The following is a 20,394-nucleotide window of genomic DNA, read 5'->3' on the forward strand; positions in this document are numbered from 1 at the left end:
ACGTTACACTCACTTCTTCTTCTGGAGGTGCAGCAAGAACACGAATAGTTGGTACCGATACTTTTTTCAGGAGCAGCTTCTTAGCAAAACCAGCTTTATACTGATCCTCATTTGTAAAGCAGTCTGGTGTGTGAAATGATTTGTGCAAACATGAAAGCACTGACGTTGATCGTGGGGAATATTCCCTTCGAAAACAAAACTCAGCCACTGCGTCTTCAGCGGTTCGGATTTAGGAACATCAAAATGACTGCTGTGTTCCTTATTACACCCAAGAACAGAACACCACAATCTCTTAGACGCCATTCTGCTCATAGACAGTGCTCCAGCGTATCAACGACGCGTGGACTATGATGACAGACAGCTCGCTCACGAGCGAGGGCGGGTCTGTGTTAAAACGCTGCTGTCAATCAACAATTGTGGGAGGGGCGTCCGACCGTGTGACATCACTAGGTTGAACGGCTTGATTTGAGAGAGGGGAAAACATATAAGGAGATTAAAAAAAAAACTCTGGATAGATTTTTATCATTTTATGATGGTCGTGTACAGGCACTGCCAACACACATTTCAGTACAATCAACTTGTAAAAGTGCATGTACCATTATATGACCCCTTTAAAACCATATATTTCCTATGGTAAATTGCCTGTATTGGCTGTAAATGGTCCTTTCCATCTATTATGCCAGTGGTTACATGCTTGCTAAGTAAAACTTAATGTCTTTTGATGCTTTTGTGCTTAACCCTCTGGGGTCTGAGGTGTTTTCTGGGCCTGGAGGTGTTCTGACATGCTCTGACATTTGTGCTTATTTCTGTTACTTGTGACATTTTCATGGCTAAAGTCTGATTACACTGTATTTAGCACAAACTCTGCTACAATAATATGTCAGCAGCATGTGTGTAAAAGTTTGTAGTTTTGAGATCATGACGTTTATGCGTGGTTTGTGAAAATACAAGAAACAATTGTCACTGAAATAAGCTCATGAAACCCCTGCTGATTATTTCTTCACAAGACTTTTGAAAATTGTATCACGTAGCCTAGAATATTTGCTCCAAAACTATGTGAAAATCACACTGACTGCTCATTCAGATAAGACAATATATTGATTTAAAAACTGTAAGACGTGTTTTGTGTGAGAAAGCTTTATGCGAAGGGGGCGTGATCACCTCATTAATATGTGAGCTTTTCACACATGAGAAAGACAAAGACACTCCCTAATGGCCCTATTTTAGGACCTATCAGGCCCTGTCATTCTGAGCAACCTTGCACAAAGAATGAGGAGATTAAAAAAAGAATGGCTTTTTGACTGTTTGGATTTATTTACAACACAACATAATCCAAAGATACACAACAAATGACAAAAAAGCACATTATTGAAAACAATAATCCAAAGACAGAGACCTTTGTGCCATTCCTAAAAACATTGTACATACCTTTCATTTCCAAGGTGTTTGATTTTCACTTTACCATGTTCATGTACAGAGACTCGTGAGAATATTGAAGTCAGCAGGACTCAGTGCAGCATCTGGGCCCTGAAAAAAAAAAAAAAAGAGTGAACATACTGATATCAGTATTTTCTGGTTAAATTTGCTTTTTAAAATTCACAGAACACACACACACACACACACACACAAATGTTTCCAACAATATATAATATAATGAACACCAGGTTTGTTGTGCCTTGTAAGCATAGGCTATGCGCAGTGCTGCATAAAATAATAATAACAATAACCTATAGCAGCCTATAAATCTTCCAAAAGATTTCAGTAACAACTACGAGAAAAATATATTGATTATCATATGTTACTTCAAATGTTTCCATTCGTTATGATGATATGAAATGAGATAATAGTAAAAACATGAAGCCTAATGTTTGGTGCGTTTTGCTTTTTGCTTTTCAAACGCGATCCAAAATATGATACATTAAAACGCACGACGCTCTCCAAAATATGAAACATTATGGTTACCATATTATACATATCTATGTTTGAGCAGATATCCACAAACACAGTAACAGTAAACACGGGTCTAAATATTATAATATTCACCATATATCTAGCAACAGTTCGACTGCAATGTGAAGTTTATGCAACAACAACAAACTAATAAGTAAGAATTTCTTACCTTACATCTTTCTTGTCTTCAAATCGCGTTCTTCTTCTTCTGAGGTAAAGCCAATGTAAGCTCACGGCGTGTACGTCTTTCAAACTCGACAAAAAGCAGAGACTTGTGAAGTTTTTTGGTGCTTTGTTTTTGAGGTAGGCTAATGAGCGCGTTCGCGTTCCATGTGGAGATTTGCATGTGAATCTCTTTTGCGCGTGTGGGCGTGGTCAAATAAAAATAATGCGCAAGCGTTTGAGAAGCTGGACATCTTGTTGGTTTTATACAAATTACTTAAACAGAGAATATTTGTTTTCAGTTTGAATCTGATCATTTAAAAGTACACACTTAAATGATTATAAAGGTATATGGCTCATAAATGTGTGACAAGTATTCGCTGAGTTTTGTTTCAGTTTATAGACGTGCTCAAGAAAAAAAAGTTCACCGCGACGGGGAGGCAGAAAACACACCCTGTTTATTTTCTTTATTTTACAAAAGCACAATGTTTTGATTTGATTGTAAGTGGACACATACAAAAGTAGAAATATCACAGATTATTTTTTTATATTTCTTTTTTCTTTATGACCATAAATGACGGAGTAATTTAAGTTTATTGTGCTACAATGTGAAGAAAATCCAGCAAAACGCGCGGGCGCATTTGTCGACCCCAGAGGGTTAAAAGCCTTAAAGGCCTTAAATGCTTGAACCCCGATAAATGCTGCTTGCAGCTTTAATTATTAAATTAATAATTTTAATAACTTAATAACTTTAATTAATCATTGGCGTTCTTCTTATTATTATTATTCCGCTTCTTCCGCCATGGAAGTGTATGGCAGCCCATAGAACCGCTAGCGGGAAAGTTATGAAATTTTGCATACTGATAGAGTACAGTCTGAACAGTCACCATAGCAAATTTGGAGTTTCTAACTCAATCTCACTAGCGCCACCAACTGTCCACAGTTTCACTCATGTTTATGCTAATAACTTTGGAACCATAAAGGCTAGCAACAAAATTATTTTTTCCACTAATTCCTTAGCTCAAGACAATTCGACTGCACCCTATGACGTCATTTTCCGTCATGAAAATTTGGCAGCCATTTTGAATTTACCAAAAAAAAACTACTTTTTCGAACTCCTCCTAGGCCGATGCTCCGATTTTTTGGAATTCATGTCGATTCGTCAAACCATTCTCGAATACCGCGCAAACTAATTTTACGTAACGCTTGCAAAAACAGACGTAAGGCTGTATCTCCGCAACGCTTTATCGTATTCAGACCAAACTTGGTACATGTCATCACAAGCATGACCTGAGGCTACATGCTGCGTTTCAGCGCAGCGCCACCTACTGGTCCGGAGATATGAAAAATGGCTATTTTTGCTTATAACTTCTGAACGGTTTGAAATTGGTCTTCTTAAGATTCAGGGCAACATGCCGAGTCGACTGATATCCAATTTTACCATATCGGCCATTTTGGCTGCCGGACATTTTGAATTTTGTGCTAAAATGCTTTATTTTAAGAACACATGAACGGATTGTTAGGAATCTTGGTATGGGTCATCAGCACGATGTCCTGAAGGAGCCTGAGAAGTTTCGAACCAACACCACCTAGTGGTAAAATTACATTTTCAAATGCTTATAACTCTGGGTGTGGTTGACTAATTTCCATGGGAGTCATCTCATTAGGTAGGTGGGGGGTGGGGACCATGGAAAAATTTGTAAGTGAGCAGGAAGATCTTGTATGTGATGTGTGACTTAACTGGCAACCAGTGGAGCTGTTGGAGGATGGGAGTGATATGCTGCCAGGGCTTTGTGTGAGTTAGAATCCTGGCAGCAGAGTTCTGGACATACTGGAGTCTGCTAAGGGCCTTGGTGGGCAGTCCAGTCAGGATACCATTGCAGTAATCCAGACGGGAGTTGATGAAGGCATGGATGAGTGTCTCAGTTACTGAATGTGTGAGAGAAGGCCGGAGTCATGAGATGTTTCTGAGGTGGTAGAAGGCAGACTTGGTTATATTGTTGATGTGCGACCGGAAGGAGAGAGTAGAGTCCAAGATGACTTATTACTATTAGGGCTGGGCGATATGACGAAATATATCGTCTGGACGATAGAAAATGTCTATCGTTTTATATAAGGCTCTATCGTTTACGCCACGATAAGGCGTTTTACGGCAGAATTTTACGTCAAGATGCACCTCACGGCATGCCCATGCACACTGCAATACATAAACAAACATGGAGGAAGACGGTAGTAGATGCGGTTCAGACCAGGGTAATTCTCAACAAGATGACCAGCCAACCCAAACCGAGGAGCTTGTACCTAAAAGAGGGGCGACTTCTGTTGCATGGACGTGGTTTATATATAAGAAGACCGACGTGGACCAGACAACAGTTGTTTGTAAAGTTTGCCGGCTCCCAGTGCCAACAACGGACTCCAACACTACTAATTTATTTTATCACCTGCGCAAGAACCACGAAAAAGAATACAGAGAGAGTCAACGAGCAAAAACTGCAAAAGCAGCGTCGAGTGGTGACGTAAGCGCTCAAAACAAACTCCAGACACAGACGCTGCAACAGGCTTTTACCCGTGGCACACCATATAGCCATAGCTCCCGCAGATGGAAGGAGATCACTTCTGCTGTTGCCAAGCATATCTGCAAAGATATGGTTCCAATCTACACGGTCGAGAAACGCGGGTTTTGTTTCAAATGGGGCAGTTTCGATTTGCCCCATTTTCGCTTTATTTACTTAATTGGCCGACTGAGACAGCAGTCCTCACTCAAGCAGTGATAGCATTGTATCTATATCTATGTAATTTGCGCGCTGTCGCGGAAGCGTCAGCGGTAGCGTTCAGCTCTCGTGTTCAGCCTCCTCGTGTGAAGACCGACTCGGGTAAAGACCATCGACTCTACCTGTGCGACTCCACCGAGCAAGGACACCAGAAAGTCACTTAAGTATCTCCTTCTCCCTTTCCCTTCCCACTTTTTATCGTATTTCTCACCTTTCTCAACATGTGCTTTCAATACATTCCTGTTATCTCTCGGCAACGCCCTTTCATCACGCGCAAAATTCTGCGCAATACTGCTAATCTGCGTCCCATTCTCTCATCCTCACACACACCTCTCTCTCTTTCCGTGGGTCTATGGAATTGTCAGTCAGCAGTCAATAAAGCTGACTTTATTCCAGCCTTTGCATCTCATTCTACTCTTAGTATCTTGGGCTTGACTGAGACCTGGATTCGTCCAGAAGACTCAGCAACCCCTGCTGCTCTCTCTAGCAATTTCTCCTTCTCTCACTCCCCTCGCCAGTCTGGGAGGGGTGGGGGTACAGGGCTTCTCATTTCTAACAATTGGAAATACTCAGCACTCTCTTCTCTATGCAACAACAACTCATTTGAATATCATGCTATTACACTTACAACTCCCAATAAGATCCACATTGTAGTCATTTATCGCCCCCCAGGTCAGCTGGGTAACTTCGTAGAGGAGCTGGATGTGCTGCTGTCCTCTTTCCCTGAGGACGGCACCCCACTTCTAGTCTTCGGTGACTTCAACATCCATCTCGAAAAGCCGCATGCAACAGACTTCATCTCTCTCCTAGCCTCTTTCGATCTCAAACGACTCATCACCACAGGTACTCACAAATCAGGTAACCAACTGGACCTGGTTTACACACGCAACTGCATCACAGACAACATCTTGGTGAGACCTCTCCATGTCTCAGATCACTTCCTCATTACTTTCAGTCTACATCTCTCTACCCCTGCACCACCAACCCCCCCACCAGTCACTTTCAGGCGAAACCTGCGCTCACTTTCTCCCTCCCATCTTTCCTCTGCCGTGTCATCTTCCCTTCCCCCACCCTCACAATTCTCATCTCTGGATGTGAATACCGCAACGGACACCTTATGCTCTACTCTAACCTCTTCTCTAGACAATATCTGCCCTCTCTCCTCCAGGCCAGCACGCGCTACTCCCTCCAACCCCTGGTTGTCTGAGGTTCTTCATGAACACCGGACCGAACTCAGGGCAGCGGAGAGGAAATGCCGCAAATCAAAAGACACATCTGACCTGAGTATGTATAAATCTCTCCTCTCTTCCTTCTCTGGTGATGTTCATGCTGCAAAATCTTCCTACTTCCTCAACAAGATCAACAACTCCTCCAACACACGATCACTCTTCAAGACATTCAACTCTCTCCTCTGTCCACCTCCACCACCACCCACCTCCTCCTTAACTGCTGACGACTTTGCAAACTTCTTCACCAACAAAACAACAACTATCAGCAGTCAGTTCTCAGCTCCACACACACAGGAACCCAGACCGACCCCTTCCACAGCCAGTCACCCTCTCCCCTCCTTCTCTCCGCTAACCGAGGAAGAAGTATCTACACTTCTCCTCTCCAGTCATCCTACCACCTGCCCTCTTGACCCCATCCCCTCACACCTTCTACAAGCCATCTCTCCCACACTTCTCCCAGCACTCACACACATCATCAACTCATCCCTCCATACTGGCACCTTCCCTACAGCATTCAAGCAGGCTCGGGTTACTCCACTGCTTAAAAAACCAACGCTAAACACATCATTTGTAGACAATTACAGACCTATCTCTCTCCTACCATTCATTGCGAAAACACTTGAAAGAGCTGTTTTCAACCAAGTAACATCCTTCTTGTCTCTAAACAACCAGCTGGATGTCAACCAATCTGGCTTCAAGAAAGGGCATTCAACTGAGACTGCACTACTGTCAGTCACAGAAGCCCTACGGATCGCAAAGGCTGCTTCCAAATCTTCAGTCCTCATTCTCCTGGATCTGTCTGCTGCCTTCGACACTGTGAATCATCAGATCCTTCTGTCCAGCCTCTCATCACTGGGCATCACAGGAACTCCCCTCCACTGGTTTGAGTCCTATCTCACAGGTAGGTCCTTCAGGGTCGCATGGAGAGGCGAGGTATCCAGATCTCATCAACTGACCACAGGTGTTCCTCAGGGCTCAGTGCTGGGACCGCTCCTTTTCTCCATCTACACCACATCACTGGGACACGTCATACAAGCACACGGCTTCTCCTACCACTGCTATGCTGATGACACACAGCTCTTCCTCTCATTTCAACCAGATGATCCCACAGTAGCTGCACGGGTCTCAAGCTGTCTGGCGGACATCTCGACATGGATGAAGGAACATCACCTGCAGCTCAACCTGGCAAAGACTGAGCTTCTCGTCCTCCCTGCCAATCCGTCTCTACAGCACGACTTCACTATCCAGCTAGATTCATCATCAATCACCCCATCAAGGTCGGTCAGAAATCTTGGAGTAACGTTTGATGACCAGCTGACCTTCACAGATCACATTTCAAAGATAGCTCGATCATGCAGGTTTGCAATGCACAACATCAGGAAGATCAGGCCTTTCCTAACTGAGCATGCAACACAACTTCTCGTCCAGGCCCTGGTCATCTCTAGGCTTGACTACTGCAATGCTCTTCTGGCTGGACTTCCATAATGTGCAACCAAACCTCTACAGATGATCCAGAACGCTGCAGCTCGTCTTGTCTTCAACGAGCCCAAGAGGGCCCACGTCACTCCTCTGTTCATCTCTCTGCACTGGCTACCTCTAGCTGCTCGCATCAAGTTCAAGGCATTGACGCTTGCTTACAGATCTATCACAGGCTCAGCTCCCTCCTACTTTCACTCACTACTACGAGTCTACATCCCTACCAGAAGCCTACGATCGGTCAACGAGCGACGTCTCGTGGTTCCATTACAGAGAGCCACAAAATCACTTTCCAGAACATTCTCATTCACAGTTCCATGCTGGTGGAACGCTCTCCCCACCCTCATCCGGAATGCAGAATCCCTGACAACCTTCAAAAGACAGCTGAAAACCCATCTCTTCCGTGAGCACTTAACCTCATAAAAAAAAAAAATAAAAAAAAAAATAAAAAAATAAATCCCCTTCCCCACCAACAACATCCTTGCCCTTCAGCTGAATGAAATGACACGCCTACAGTGTTTTGGCCACCATCTTCATCTAGCTATTGGTGAGTGCTTAATCTCTAAATCGATATAAAAATAATACAAATATATTTCAGTACACAGTCAGTAATACCTTATGCCTGGTTCAGATTACACGATTTTTTTGTCTGTTACGATAGTCACTGTGTCAGATTACACGATTTTGACTCCTAAAAATCTTGTCATGTCGTGGACAAGAAACATGTCAGACTACACATTGTTTTCTGACCAGTCATCGCGAGCCGTCTCACACACTCATTCACTCGCACATATACACGCACTCACTCACTCACACACGCTCACTCACTCACACACACGCTCACTCACTCGCACATACACACTCTCACACACACACACTCACTCACATACACGCACTCTCTCTCTCTCTCTCACACACACACACACACACACACACACACACACACACACACACACACACTCACTCACTCACTCACTCGCGAACACAGACTCTCACTCACTCACCCGCGCAGTGGTTCCCAAACCTGTCCTGAAGGCACCCCAACACTGCACATTTTCTTTGTCTCCCTAATCAAACACACCTGATTCAACTCATCAGCTCATTAACCCTTGTGATAATGAGCTGATGAGTTGAATCAGGTGTGTTTGATTAGGGAGACAAAGAAAACGTGCAGTGTTGGGGTGCCTTCAGGACAGGTTTGGGAACCACTGCCTTAGAGCAATTTTTCTTAAAAGGTTCTTCCCTTAACTCTGACAATGTAGAGCAGTGATGATCAACTTCAATGATGTCAGGGCAAAATTATAGTTGCCCTTACTGCTAGAGGATTATTTTAAGCTAGAGGTTACTATCAGCAACAGAACTTGTCTAAAAATGTAATAAATCATTCACAAATAAAGTATTCAATTAGGTTTATTACCCACAACATGTGTTTTGTTTTTTAAAATCAACAGAAATGTAGTAAAAAAAAATAAGTTAAATTAGATTGACATATAAGGTAAAAAGTCATAATTATAAAAACTATAGGAAGATGAAATCAAAGTTATGGAATAAAAATGTCATAATCATAAGATACAATGTCTTTTTATGTGATAGAATTGCACGGTTTTAAAAAATTGTAACTGTGAGATGAAAATCCACATTATGCGATATATATAAATTAATTTATAAAATGTAATTAACTAATACATTTTACTAGTCCTGTACACTGTCATGTTAAAAAGTACACAATCATACATTTACCCCTCCTTTATATACACAGAGAGGAGTGTGAAACTAAGGGAGGTGGAACGAGCAGTCGGCGTCTGCAAGAAGATTGTGGCTGCCTTCTCCAATTCATGGAAAAGAAGACGGGAGCTGGCCAAGGCTCAAGCAGATCAAAATCCACCCTTGCCGCCTCATCAGCTAATCACAGAAACCCCTACGAGGTGGGGCTCTATGCAAGCAATGGTTGAAAGGGTGATCGAGCAGGAGAAAGCTCTCTCACAAGTTCTCCGTGCCGACAAAAAAAACACGTCACCTGGTCCCAACTTGGCACGATATGGACGTTCTGGAATCCATGAACAAGGCACTGAGTCCACTCAAGGAGTTTACAGATGCCTTGTCTGGGGAGCTTTACCCAAGTGTTTCCTACTTGAAACCCGTCCTCCATCTGTTCAACAACCAGATACTCAAGCATCAGGATGGCGACACTGAGCTCACCACGACTATAAAAGAGGGCATACTAAAATACTTAAATGAAAAGTATGATGACCAGACAACCCAGGACCTGCTTGACATTGCTTCTCTTGTCGACCCTCGATTCAAAACCACATACATCAAACAAGAGAGGGTGGATTACATCAAAACAAGAGCTGCTGCAGAGCTACAGAAGCTGGTGGCTGAACAAACAGAGGCAGTCCCTCTATCAGCTCCATCAGTCACTGCCGTAGGTCAGGATGAGCAAGAGGAGATTCCTGCTAAGAAGAAAAATTAGAGTTTGAGCAGCTACTTTAAAACATCAGCAAAGCCAAGCCAAGTGGCTCCACATTCAAGCAGAGAGTCAATTGAAAAGGAGCTAAGCCTCTATCTCCTAATGGAAGCAGGTCCAGACACAGAACCACTGGAATGGTGGAAGAGAAATGAGGTACATTTTCCCCTAGTGGCCAAGCTTGCGAGGAAATATTTATGTGTCCCTGCCACAAGTTCCCCATCAGAGCGGGCTTTCAGTGCAAGTGGGAACATTGTGTCATGCCAGAGGTCAGCACTGAAACCAGCAAGAGTTGACCAGCTTGTATTCCTCGCACTCAACCTGTAGAAGCCTTAGATTTGGCAAATCTTTATGTTCTCATAATTCATATCCATCCTACTTGAAGTTCTTTGGTTTACCTCTTAAATATTCTAATCATTGTGCAGCTACACTTTAAACTTAAAGGCTCCGTGTGTAGTATTTTGTAACCAACATTTATTTTAGGGGCTAGGACTGTAGGCCTGTATTATTTTAGTTTGCTGTTACCATTCAAAGTTGAAATTTTTTTTTTTCACTTGTTGGATTTTGTAAAATTATATTGAGGCTGATTTTGTTGCTGCATTTTAAACTTAAAAGGCTCCGTGTGTAGTATTTTATAACCAACATTTATTTTTAGGGGCTATGACAGCAGGCCTGTATTACTTTTGTTTGCTGCTACCATTCAAACTTGAAAGGTTTTTTTTCACTTGTTGGATTTTGTAAAAAATATATTGAGGCTGACTTTGTGGCTGCACTTTAAACTTTGAAGTTTACGTTTGGTATTTTGCCCTGCACCATGCTCTTTAAACCTCAGAGGTTTTCAGTTTGTTACTTTTTTATATCCAATAGCAATAGACAGGCCATTATCAATATTTGTGGTTGCTTTCTATTGCCTGCTCTAGAGAACAAAGAATACTACTTGGAAACATCTTTACACCTACATGATGCTACAAGAGAAGTCTGGGTGGTGTTACTGTTAAAAGTTGGCTGCTGCTATATGTTGAAATATTTTAATGGCAGGTGTTAACATTACCAACAGTCTTGCTTGAAAAAAAGGTTCTAAATAAAATAAATATTTAGTCCCTACTACCTTTGTAACGGTGGCAGCCCCAAATCAAATTTGACTCAATAAATTTAAATTGTTCGGGCGCCAGACAAGTAAAACTTGTCAAGTAAAAAAAATATATATAATGAAGTTAAATTTCCCCGAAGATAACTCAAACCACTGTTACACAAAAAACGAAAATAAATTCCTTCAAATACCCACAATAATATAGAATAGGGCTTAAATGACACACAGTCAGAGATTGAAGGGTTTGGTCAAAAATATATATATTTTAAGAAAACATTTTGCAAAAAAATAAAAAATAAATAAATAAAAATAAACTACACAAAGTTAAATTTTCACAGAGTTTGTATTTTTTTCTTTTACCTCACATGACAAATAACAAAAGATGCAAGGCAAACAGACAGTAAGTAGGTTGCTGTTCAAGTTCAGTTCAAGATTTCACAAACAACAACAAAATCACGACAGTCCTTGATTCACCATCATGTCTTAAAGTTCGTTCTTTTTTTTCAAACTCAGTTTGTGTTCAATTTTCAACCAAAATGAAATGAAAGAAAAAAAACTCAAAGAAAAATAAATACTTCAAACAAGTGTTTGTGTATGGGTGTGTGCGTGTACAATGAGCGTGTATGTGTGTGTGTGGTGGTGGCTGCGTGAAGCAGTCTGTGTAACGGGCGCAAATCCTGGGCCGGGGAAAGAGTTTGGAGACTTGGCGTGAGTTTGGAAACTTGGCGTGAGTTTGGAAACTTTTGGCGTGAGGTTAAAAGATGATGGACATCACCACTAGTACCTGAGGCAGGCGAACGAACCAGGCTGGATTGTGTTGCACCAGGCAGGCGAACGAACCATGCAGTAGAGCTCAATTTCTCCGTCACTTTGGCGATCGCACCCAGTCAGCGCATGCACAGAGATTCCAGCAAAGAATAGTACGACCTTCAGCTTCAGGTAGCGTGTGTCCCACTCCGATAACAACCTACACGTTTGTTTTGTTTTTACTCGCGCGCCCTCTTCCGTTTCTAGCTCTCTTTTATATTAAATTTCCTCATTGGTTTCCGCCCATTAGAAAAAATGAAAAGCTGATATGGATTTCTTCCATATCGCCACACCTTTATTTGTTTTGTACATCATTTCAAACTGCATTTCCACATTGCAATTTTATATAGACTATTCATGAACTGAATTAACAGAAAAATTGCTATATCGTTATGTATATCGTTATCGGGATATCAAATGAGCTATATCGGGATATGAAATTTTGGCCATATCGCCCAGCCCTAATTACTATTGAGTTTGAGTCAAGTTTATATTTATATAGCGCTTTTTACAATACAGATTGTATCAAAGCAGCTTCACATTGATAACATGAAAATAATACAACAAAGTTTGTTTCTAGAAGTAAATTGCGTCATCGTCCACCCTAAGTAAGGCAGATCAATAATATTGTTGAATAATATACCTGCAAGCAGCAATTAACGGGGTTCAAGCATTTAAGACCTTCATGACAACTATGCTGTTGGGGGCAAATTATATAAATCTATAGTACCAGTTCAACCTAATTCTTTGAAAAAAAAAAATGGTTTTAAACATTTGTTTATCAGCTAATGCTGGATAATGATAAAGATTAGATTAACCCCTTAAACCCAAAGTGTCCCGCCGGCAGGACACCTATTTACAGCAGATGCTTACCATTAAAATGAGTCCAAACTCAACATAATCCATCACTCAGAACTAGGGCTGTAAGGATACGCAATATAAAACTGAAATCACGATACTCAGAGCCATGAACCTGTGTCGCTGTGTGAGAAGGCAGAATCGCAACACACCCCTTCCAACTCCCAGAGTTATCCTTCCCGTCCAGATCTAATGCTACCACATCTTCAAATTACTATTAGTATTATTTGAAGTTAACATTATAAAATACGTAGACCTACACCACAAAACTAGTTGAGGATAAATTATTTAAAATCGGGCAAGTCCAGCATTATGGACGTGACATTTGCAGTCAAATCTTGAAATATAAATTCTCAGAAAATGCATTTAATACCAATATATTGAAACTTCTGTTTATATATCCATACTCCCTTAATAAAGGAGTCCAGACATTAGACAAATATAAGTCTACACATGCATTTTATATTTAATATGAGGGAAATACACATGCGTTACAGACGTGACACAACTTTTAGGTGGCAAAATATTTTTTAGTAATTCTGTGAATTACACTGTGCAAACCAAAAGTAATACTACACACTGGATGAAGAAGGGTCGGCTCTCCACAGAACATAAAATATTTATTTTATTTTATTTTTCGTGTTCACATTTATGAGGAAAAAACAATGTTACGGACGTGTCAGTTCCCGGTTACGGACGTGAGCGCTCTGAAAGCGGCACTAAAAGACTGCTTTAAAACTTTCACAGAGACCTCAAACAGAAAACACAAAGCCTTTCTTTAAAGTGAATTTCGTTCAGAAAACACTTGTTTATTAATAAACAATTAAAATGTCTTCTTGCTATATTTTACATATTCATAATCATTACTTTTGCCGGTTCTTTGTGACAACTTTTAGTTGCTTTATTGGCAGTGCCACCCACAAATATATGTTATAGCTTTGGCTATTTATTTATTTTATAACTTCATGAAGCATGCACAGATCGTAGAAAATTGCACATCATTATTTCAGGAGACTCTCCCAATTAACCCCCTGAGGTCGGCTATCGCGCCGGCGCGATAGGCTCGTTTTTTTCCGTATGAGTGCAAAAAAATAAATAAAATACAAATATTATTTTTTATCTTATATGCTTGTGTTATACATCAATTGATCCTGTTTAGTGTGTATTTTTTTTGTGTATGCTCATAATAAAAACAAAGTGTTGTGCTTTTCGCCAAATAAAGAAAAATAAACATGATGCGAGTTCTGCCTACTCTCCGTCAGTGAAGTCAATTCTGAAACGCGTCCGAAAATGAACTGTAACTCAGCGAATACTCAGTCAAACAGGCATACAGTCACACAGGCATGAAGCTTGAATTCTCTTCTTTCAAATGAAGTAATTTTTATAAAAAACAAATATTCACAGTTTATATAATATGTATGTAAAGAGAGAGATGTCAGTCGTTCTCATCTCAGCTAATTAAGTTTTAATGTGACTCCGCCTACGGAGACCGCGCTATTCAAACGCAAATGTGAGGCGATCCATACAAACCTGTGAAACGCCCACATCCGCTGGATAAGGCCGGTGAAACACTGGATGCGTGGCGTAAGCGTCTCAGCTGCGTGGCGTGTCCGTTTTTATTTCGGCTCCCATCCATGTTAACAGTTTAGAGTTTGCACACTGCCTGTGTGAGACGCGCATCTCAGGTGCGGCACGAGCCGCGTGGAAAACGCGTGCATTCTAGAAATAGAACCGACGCCTATTTTTCACGCGACACGCAAGCGTCTTGGAAGCGTTTCCATGCAAAATTGAATAGGAAAATCTGTTTATTTGTCATTTTGACACGAATACATATTAATAAATGTCCTTTTGATGTTTAAAAGTGTCTAGGTTTTGACATAAATGCAAATATAAATGTAATTTTACAAAATATGATCGATTTTCAAATACTGCTGTATTGAATGAACAGCTTTTAGCAAACTATATTGCTATACTGAGATGAGGAATATATACTGTATGTGTTTTGTCAAAAATAAAGTCATCAACTAACTAATGAATCCTTTACTTTGAAATACGTATGATAAAATTTATACTTCAGTTTTGAAAGACGTTGACTAGTTTTGAAAAGATTATAAAGTATGTATGTGCATGCATATATATATATGTGTGTGTGTATATATGAAGAGTTCAGATGCAAAAGCCTCTAAATGCCATCTGAAATTTTCTCCTAGAATGATCATTTTTATGAAGCTTGTATATTTAAGTTAGCTATAGTGACACACCTGAATGAATGGCTCATTAAGTATGCAGGGACGTAGTCTCACCAGGTGTGAACTACTACATATGCATGATGCTGTTGGAGCGTTTACGCCCCATCCGCATATTGGCTTTCCAAACTAAAAGTGTTTCACAAAACTAAAATCAATGTATCGTTTTTTTGTGAATGATTAGGCAGGATGATTTTCATATCATTTTGAAGAAAAAACACTAGGCGATGAAATCCATTAGTCAAAAGTCTTATTGCCACATATTTAGTATGTGTTTTGTGGCCTTATTTCAGAAACTTTAATTTTTAGTTTTTTCGATAACCATGCATAAACATTATTCTCTCAAAAATGAAAACATGTACATACATGTGGCTCACATATTATGGAAGTCCTGTTTGTGCTATATAGAGTGAATTTACACCTTTGCCATTAATATGTTTATAAGCAACTGAAAAAAGCACAAATGTCAGGGCATGTCAGAACATCTCAAGGACCCCAAAAACACCCCAGACCCCAGAGGGTTAAAAAGAGCCCAAACAAATCAAATCTAAATCTAAGCAATGTTTTTTTTTTAACTGGGTGATAAGGCAGGTCAATTATAGGGGTGTAACGATACATCGATATGGATCGATGCATCGATATAACGTCTAACGATACGATGCATCGATTCCACACTTAAAATATCGATATACACCTTTATTTTGACACTCTCCACATTATCACGTAACATCCTTCCGCCAAAGTGCACATTTTCGTTTACTCACCAACCGCCTGCCGGTGTGTAACGTTAATCTCCTCATCTGAAAAAGACGCCTGACAAGACTGACTAAACCCTAAACAAGTTTTTTTCACAAAAGCCGGAATTGTCCGCTGTCAAGGCATCGCGAGTTCATGTTTTACAGCAGAAACAGACAAGCACTCGCACCCTTGTTGGTGAACACAACACGATAAGTCCGTTTTAGCGACTCAGCGCGCAGTATTCAGGTCAGATGTCACTTTGAAAAGACGCGCTGGCTAAGAGGAGTTTCGTCAAAGCTGACTAAAAGTGATCGAGGATGGATAATTTCAATGAACTCGTGATATCTTCTTCAGGGTGTAAAAGGAAAATAAAACCTGAAACATTTTCACGGAACCTTACTAAAGCAGCTTGTTTAGGGGTGAGGGAAAAGCTCTCTGTACTGCGTGTACGTTATCACAACAACAAAGTTTGTCAGGCGTCTATGTCAGCTGAGGAGATTAATGTTATGAAGATTAACCGAGTGTTGTATTATTTATCAGCAATTACTTGGTTTTGTTTGACTCAGAAAGATGAAATGTGAATGTATCTGCTCTGCTCTGCTCTGCAAAAAAATAAATAAAAAATATTTAACATATTAAAGCATACTTTCAATTAACTTTAATTTTGTAATTTACCTGTTATTATTATTACTATTATTATTATTATTAATCAAAACAACCCAGCTGCAGTTTGATTGATATTACTTGGAATGTACAATAATAATAAAAAACATGATTTATGAAAATGAACAAGAACGGAGTACTTGCAAATGACCACTTCTGTTATAAATGTCCCAATTGGGAGAGGGTGTGCAATTTTCAAAGAGTTCAATTAACCCTCTGAGGTCTGAGCTGTTTTCTGGGCCCTGGAGGTGTTCTGACATGCTCTGACATTTCTGGTTATTTCTGTTACGTGTGACATTTTCATGGCTAAAGTCTAATTACACTGTATTCAGCACAAACTCTGCTACAATAATATATCAGCAGCATGTATGTAAAAGTTTGAAGTTTTGAGATCATGACATTTATGCGTGGTTTGTGAAAATACAAAAAAAAATTCTCACTGAAATAAGGCCATGAAACCCATACTGATTATTTCTTCACAAGACTTTTGAAAATTGTATGACGTAGCCTAGAATATTTGCTGCAAAACTATGTGAAAATCACCCTGACTGCTCATTCAGATAAGACAATATATTGATTTAAAAATTTTACGACGTGTTTTGTGTGAAAAAGCTTTATGCGGGAGCTCATTAATATGTAAGCTTTTCACACCTGAGAAAGACAAAGAACCTCCCCTAACGGCCCTATTAGGAGCTATCAGGCCCTGTCATTCTGAGCAACCTTGCACAATACTGTAAATGAGGAGATTTAAAAAAGAATGGCTTTTAAATTGTTTGGATTTATTTACAACACAACATAATCCAAAGATACACAACAAATGCCAAAAAAGCACTTCAAAGACAGAGACCTTTGTGCCATTCCTAAAAACATTGTACATACCTTTCATTTCCAAGATTTTCACTTTACCATGTTCACGTACAGAGACTCATGTGAATGTTTAAGTCCTCAGTGGCATCTGGGCCCTGAAAAAAAAAAAGTGAACATACTGATATCAAGAGAAAGGCCTGCACGATTTTGGAAATAAATATTAGATTTTTCTGGTTAAAATTGCTTTTTAAAATTCCTTTTTAAAATTCACAGAATACACACACACACACACACACACAAATGTTTCCAACAATATATAATATAATGAACACCAGGTTTGTTGTGCCTTGTAGGCATAAGGTATATGCACAGTGCCGGATAAAATAATAATAACAATAAATAACCTATAGCAGTATAAATCTTCCAAAAGATTTCAGTAACAACTAAGCTAGAGAAAAATATATTGATTATCATGTTACTTCAAATGTTTCCATCCGTTATGATGATATGAAATGAGATAATAATAAAAACATGAAGCCGTTTGGTGCGTTTTGCTTTCATCCAAAATATGATACAGTACATTCAAACGCGATCGCGCAGCAAAATATGATACATTCAAACGCGATCGCGCAGCAAAATATGATACATTCAAACGCGATCGCTATCCAAAATATGATACATTCAAACGCGATTGCGCTCAAATATAAAACATTATGGTTACCATATACATATCTACGTTTGAGCAGATATCCACAAACACAGTAACAGTAAACACGGGTCTAAATATTATAATATTCCCCATATATCTAGCAACAGTTCAACTGCAACGTGACATTTATGCAACAATAACAAACTAATATGTAAGAATTTCTTACCTTACATCTTTCTTGTCTTCAAATCGCGTTCTTCTTCTTCTGAGGTAGCCTAAATCCAATGTAAGCTCAGGCACGTCTTTCAAACTCGACGAAAAGTGAAGTGAAGTGTTTTGTTGTTGAGGTAATGAGCGAGTCCGCGTTCCATGTGGAGATTTGCATGTGAATATCTTTTGCGCGAGTGGGCGTGGCCAAATTAACTGTAATGAGCAAGCGTTTGAGAAGCTGGACATCTTGTTGGTTTTATACAAATTACTTAAACAGAGAATATTTGTTTTCGTTTTGAATCCAATCATTTAAAAGTACACACTTAAATGTTTATAAAGGTATATGGCTCATAAATGTGTGACAAGTATTCGCTGAGTTTTGTTTCAGTTTATAGACGTGCTCAAGAAAAAAAAGTTCACCGCGACGGAGAGGCAGAACGCACACCCTGTTTATTTTCTTTATTTTACAAAAGCACAATGTTTTGATTTGATTGTAAGTAGACACATACAAAAGGAGAAATATCACAGATTCTTTTTTTATATTTCCTTTTTCTGTATGACCATAAATGACAGAGTAATTTAAGTTTATAGTGCTAAGCAAAACGCGCCCGCGCGTTTGTCGACCTCAGAGGGTTAAACGTTCATGTTATATATTTTGATTGCATTTGTGAGTTAATAAAAACGTAACTGGTTGTGTGAACATAATATCTAAATATCGATTAATCGATCGATATAGCCCTGAATCGAATCGAATCGTATCGTGGAATTTTTTGAAGTATCGGAAAATATCGTATCGCTGGCTGAGAGAATCGATATCGTATCGTATCGTGATGACCTGTCCGATTTACACCCCTAGTAAATTATTAGCTCATCAAGCTTAGAGCATCAGCATCAAGGCTGATTAATGGAATAAGGTCACCACAGGTAGACAAATTTCATGATCCGCATACAATTAATAGCATTTTCCTAGAGTTTTACTCAACCCTTTATACTTCTGAGCTTCCCTTAGGTTCTAACTGTGGGGAATGGCCCTTGGATAAGATCACATTACCCAACATTGATGGTACCGTGGCTAGGACCCTTGGTGACCCAATATCAGTTTCTGAGGTGGTGGAAGCTATCAAACTTTTACAGAATGGCAAGTCACCAGGCCCTGATGGGTTTACTACGAGTTTTATAAAGCGTTTTCTACATCCCTAGCACCTGCACTACAGAATATGTTTAAAAAAGCTTTTTCTAAAGGCTTCCTACCTCCCACCCTGTCGTTAGCATCAATCACTTTGAATGCCAAGAAAGACAAGGGGTCTTTGTAGCAACTATAGACCCATCTCACTTTTGAATGTGAATTATAAATTTTATCATTGTGTTTACAACAAGTGTTGTCCCAAATAATTTCGGATGACCAAACAGGTTTTATGATTGGAAGACATTCTTTCTCTGGGCTTCTTCGCCCGAAAACGGGCGAAAACTTGAACGTTTCGAATTGTTTAATTTTTTTGCTTCATCGGATGGGGGTGAAACTTGGTGACTTTTCTTTTATTACCTATATGAACACACAAACAAATCAAGGAGATGATTCTGATATGTTAAAGGGTCGTAAAAAAAAAAGTCACACTTAGCTTCCTCCCGCCCGAAAACGGGCGACATAGGAAATGAATGGGAAATACGAAAAAATAGGAAAACTCAGAGAAACGTTTGGTGGTACAAGCTACAGATCAGCCACTGTGCTGAAAAAAAGTGTACAGCAATGAAGGGGTGACACTCTAAAACATCAAGAGTGCAAAAAAGACACCCTCCCCCCCACACACACACACCTACACACACAAACACACACACACAGAGAGAGAAATGAACTGGTAAGACTGAAACAGCACATTTTGCCCCAAACTATATAAAAATTATATAATCATAATAACTCCAAAACTATAGCAAGGAGAGTCAAAAGGTAGGTATCGTTTGAAAGAACTCTTTTTAAATTTTTTGAAAATATAAATTACATTACATTTGGACATTGTCCTGCCAAGAAACGGCGGATAAAAGACAATATATATATATAATTTTTATTATGATTTTGCATATCTTTCTTATTTGTCATGGAATAACTCAGGAAGGAAATAAGGTAGGAGGAAAATTCTTTTTTAGTGAAGTCCCCCTACATGTTAGCTGCATCTGGATAAAAAATTAATAATTTTTGGATAAAGGAATCAAAAATTACAGCATTTTGAAAAGAGATAGCCTTTTTGTACAGTCTTTGACACCCCCTCATGGGCA

The 20,394-nt window shown here is 39.7% G+C and overlaps 2 protein-coding genes across 3 annotated transcripts in view; one reads left to right on the forward strand and one right to left on the reverse strand.

The window, feature by feature from the left end:
- Nucleotides 1-20,394, reverse strand: part of dnajb14 (DnaJ heat shock protein family (Hsp40) member B14) — a 213,373-nt gene that overhangs the window by 132,286 nt on the left and 60,693 nt on the right. The gene's annotated exons all lie outside the window — the stretch shown is intronic.
- LOC307154764 (uncharacterized protein) lies at nt 6,170-8,022 on the forward strand (the record flags this gene model as incomplete). Its single annotated transcript, XM_079864851.1, has 3 exons — nt 6,170-6,343; nt 6,407-7,013; nt 7,212-8,022. The coding sequence occupies 3 exons, from the start codon at nt 6,170-6,172 to the stop codon at nt 7,595-7,597; spliced, it is 1,167 nt and encodes a 388-aa protein (XP_079720977.1). The 3' UTR covers nt 7,598-8,022.

This window comes from Squalius cephalus, assembly GCF_949319135.1.
Source record: "Squalius cephalus genome assembly, chromosome: 2".
In the NCBI taxonomy this organism is placed as follows: Eukaryota; Metazoa; Chordata; class Actinopteri; order Cypriniformes; family Leuciscidae; genus Squalius; species Squalius cephalus.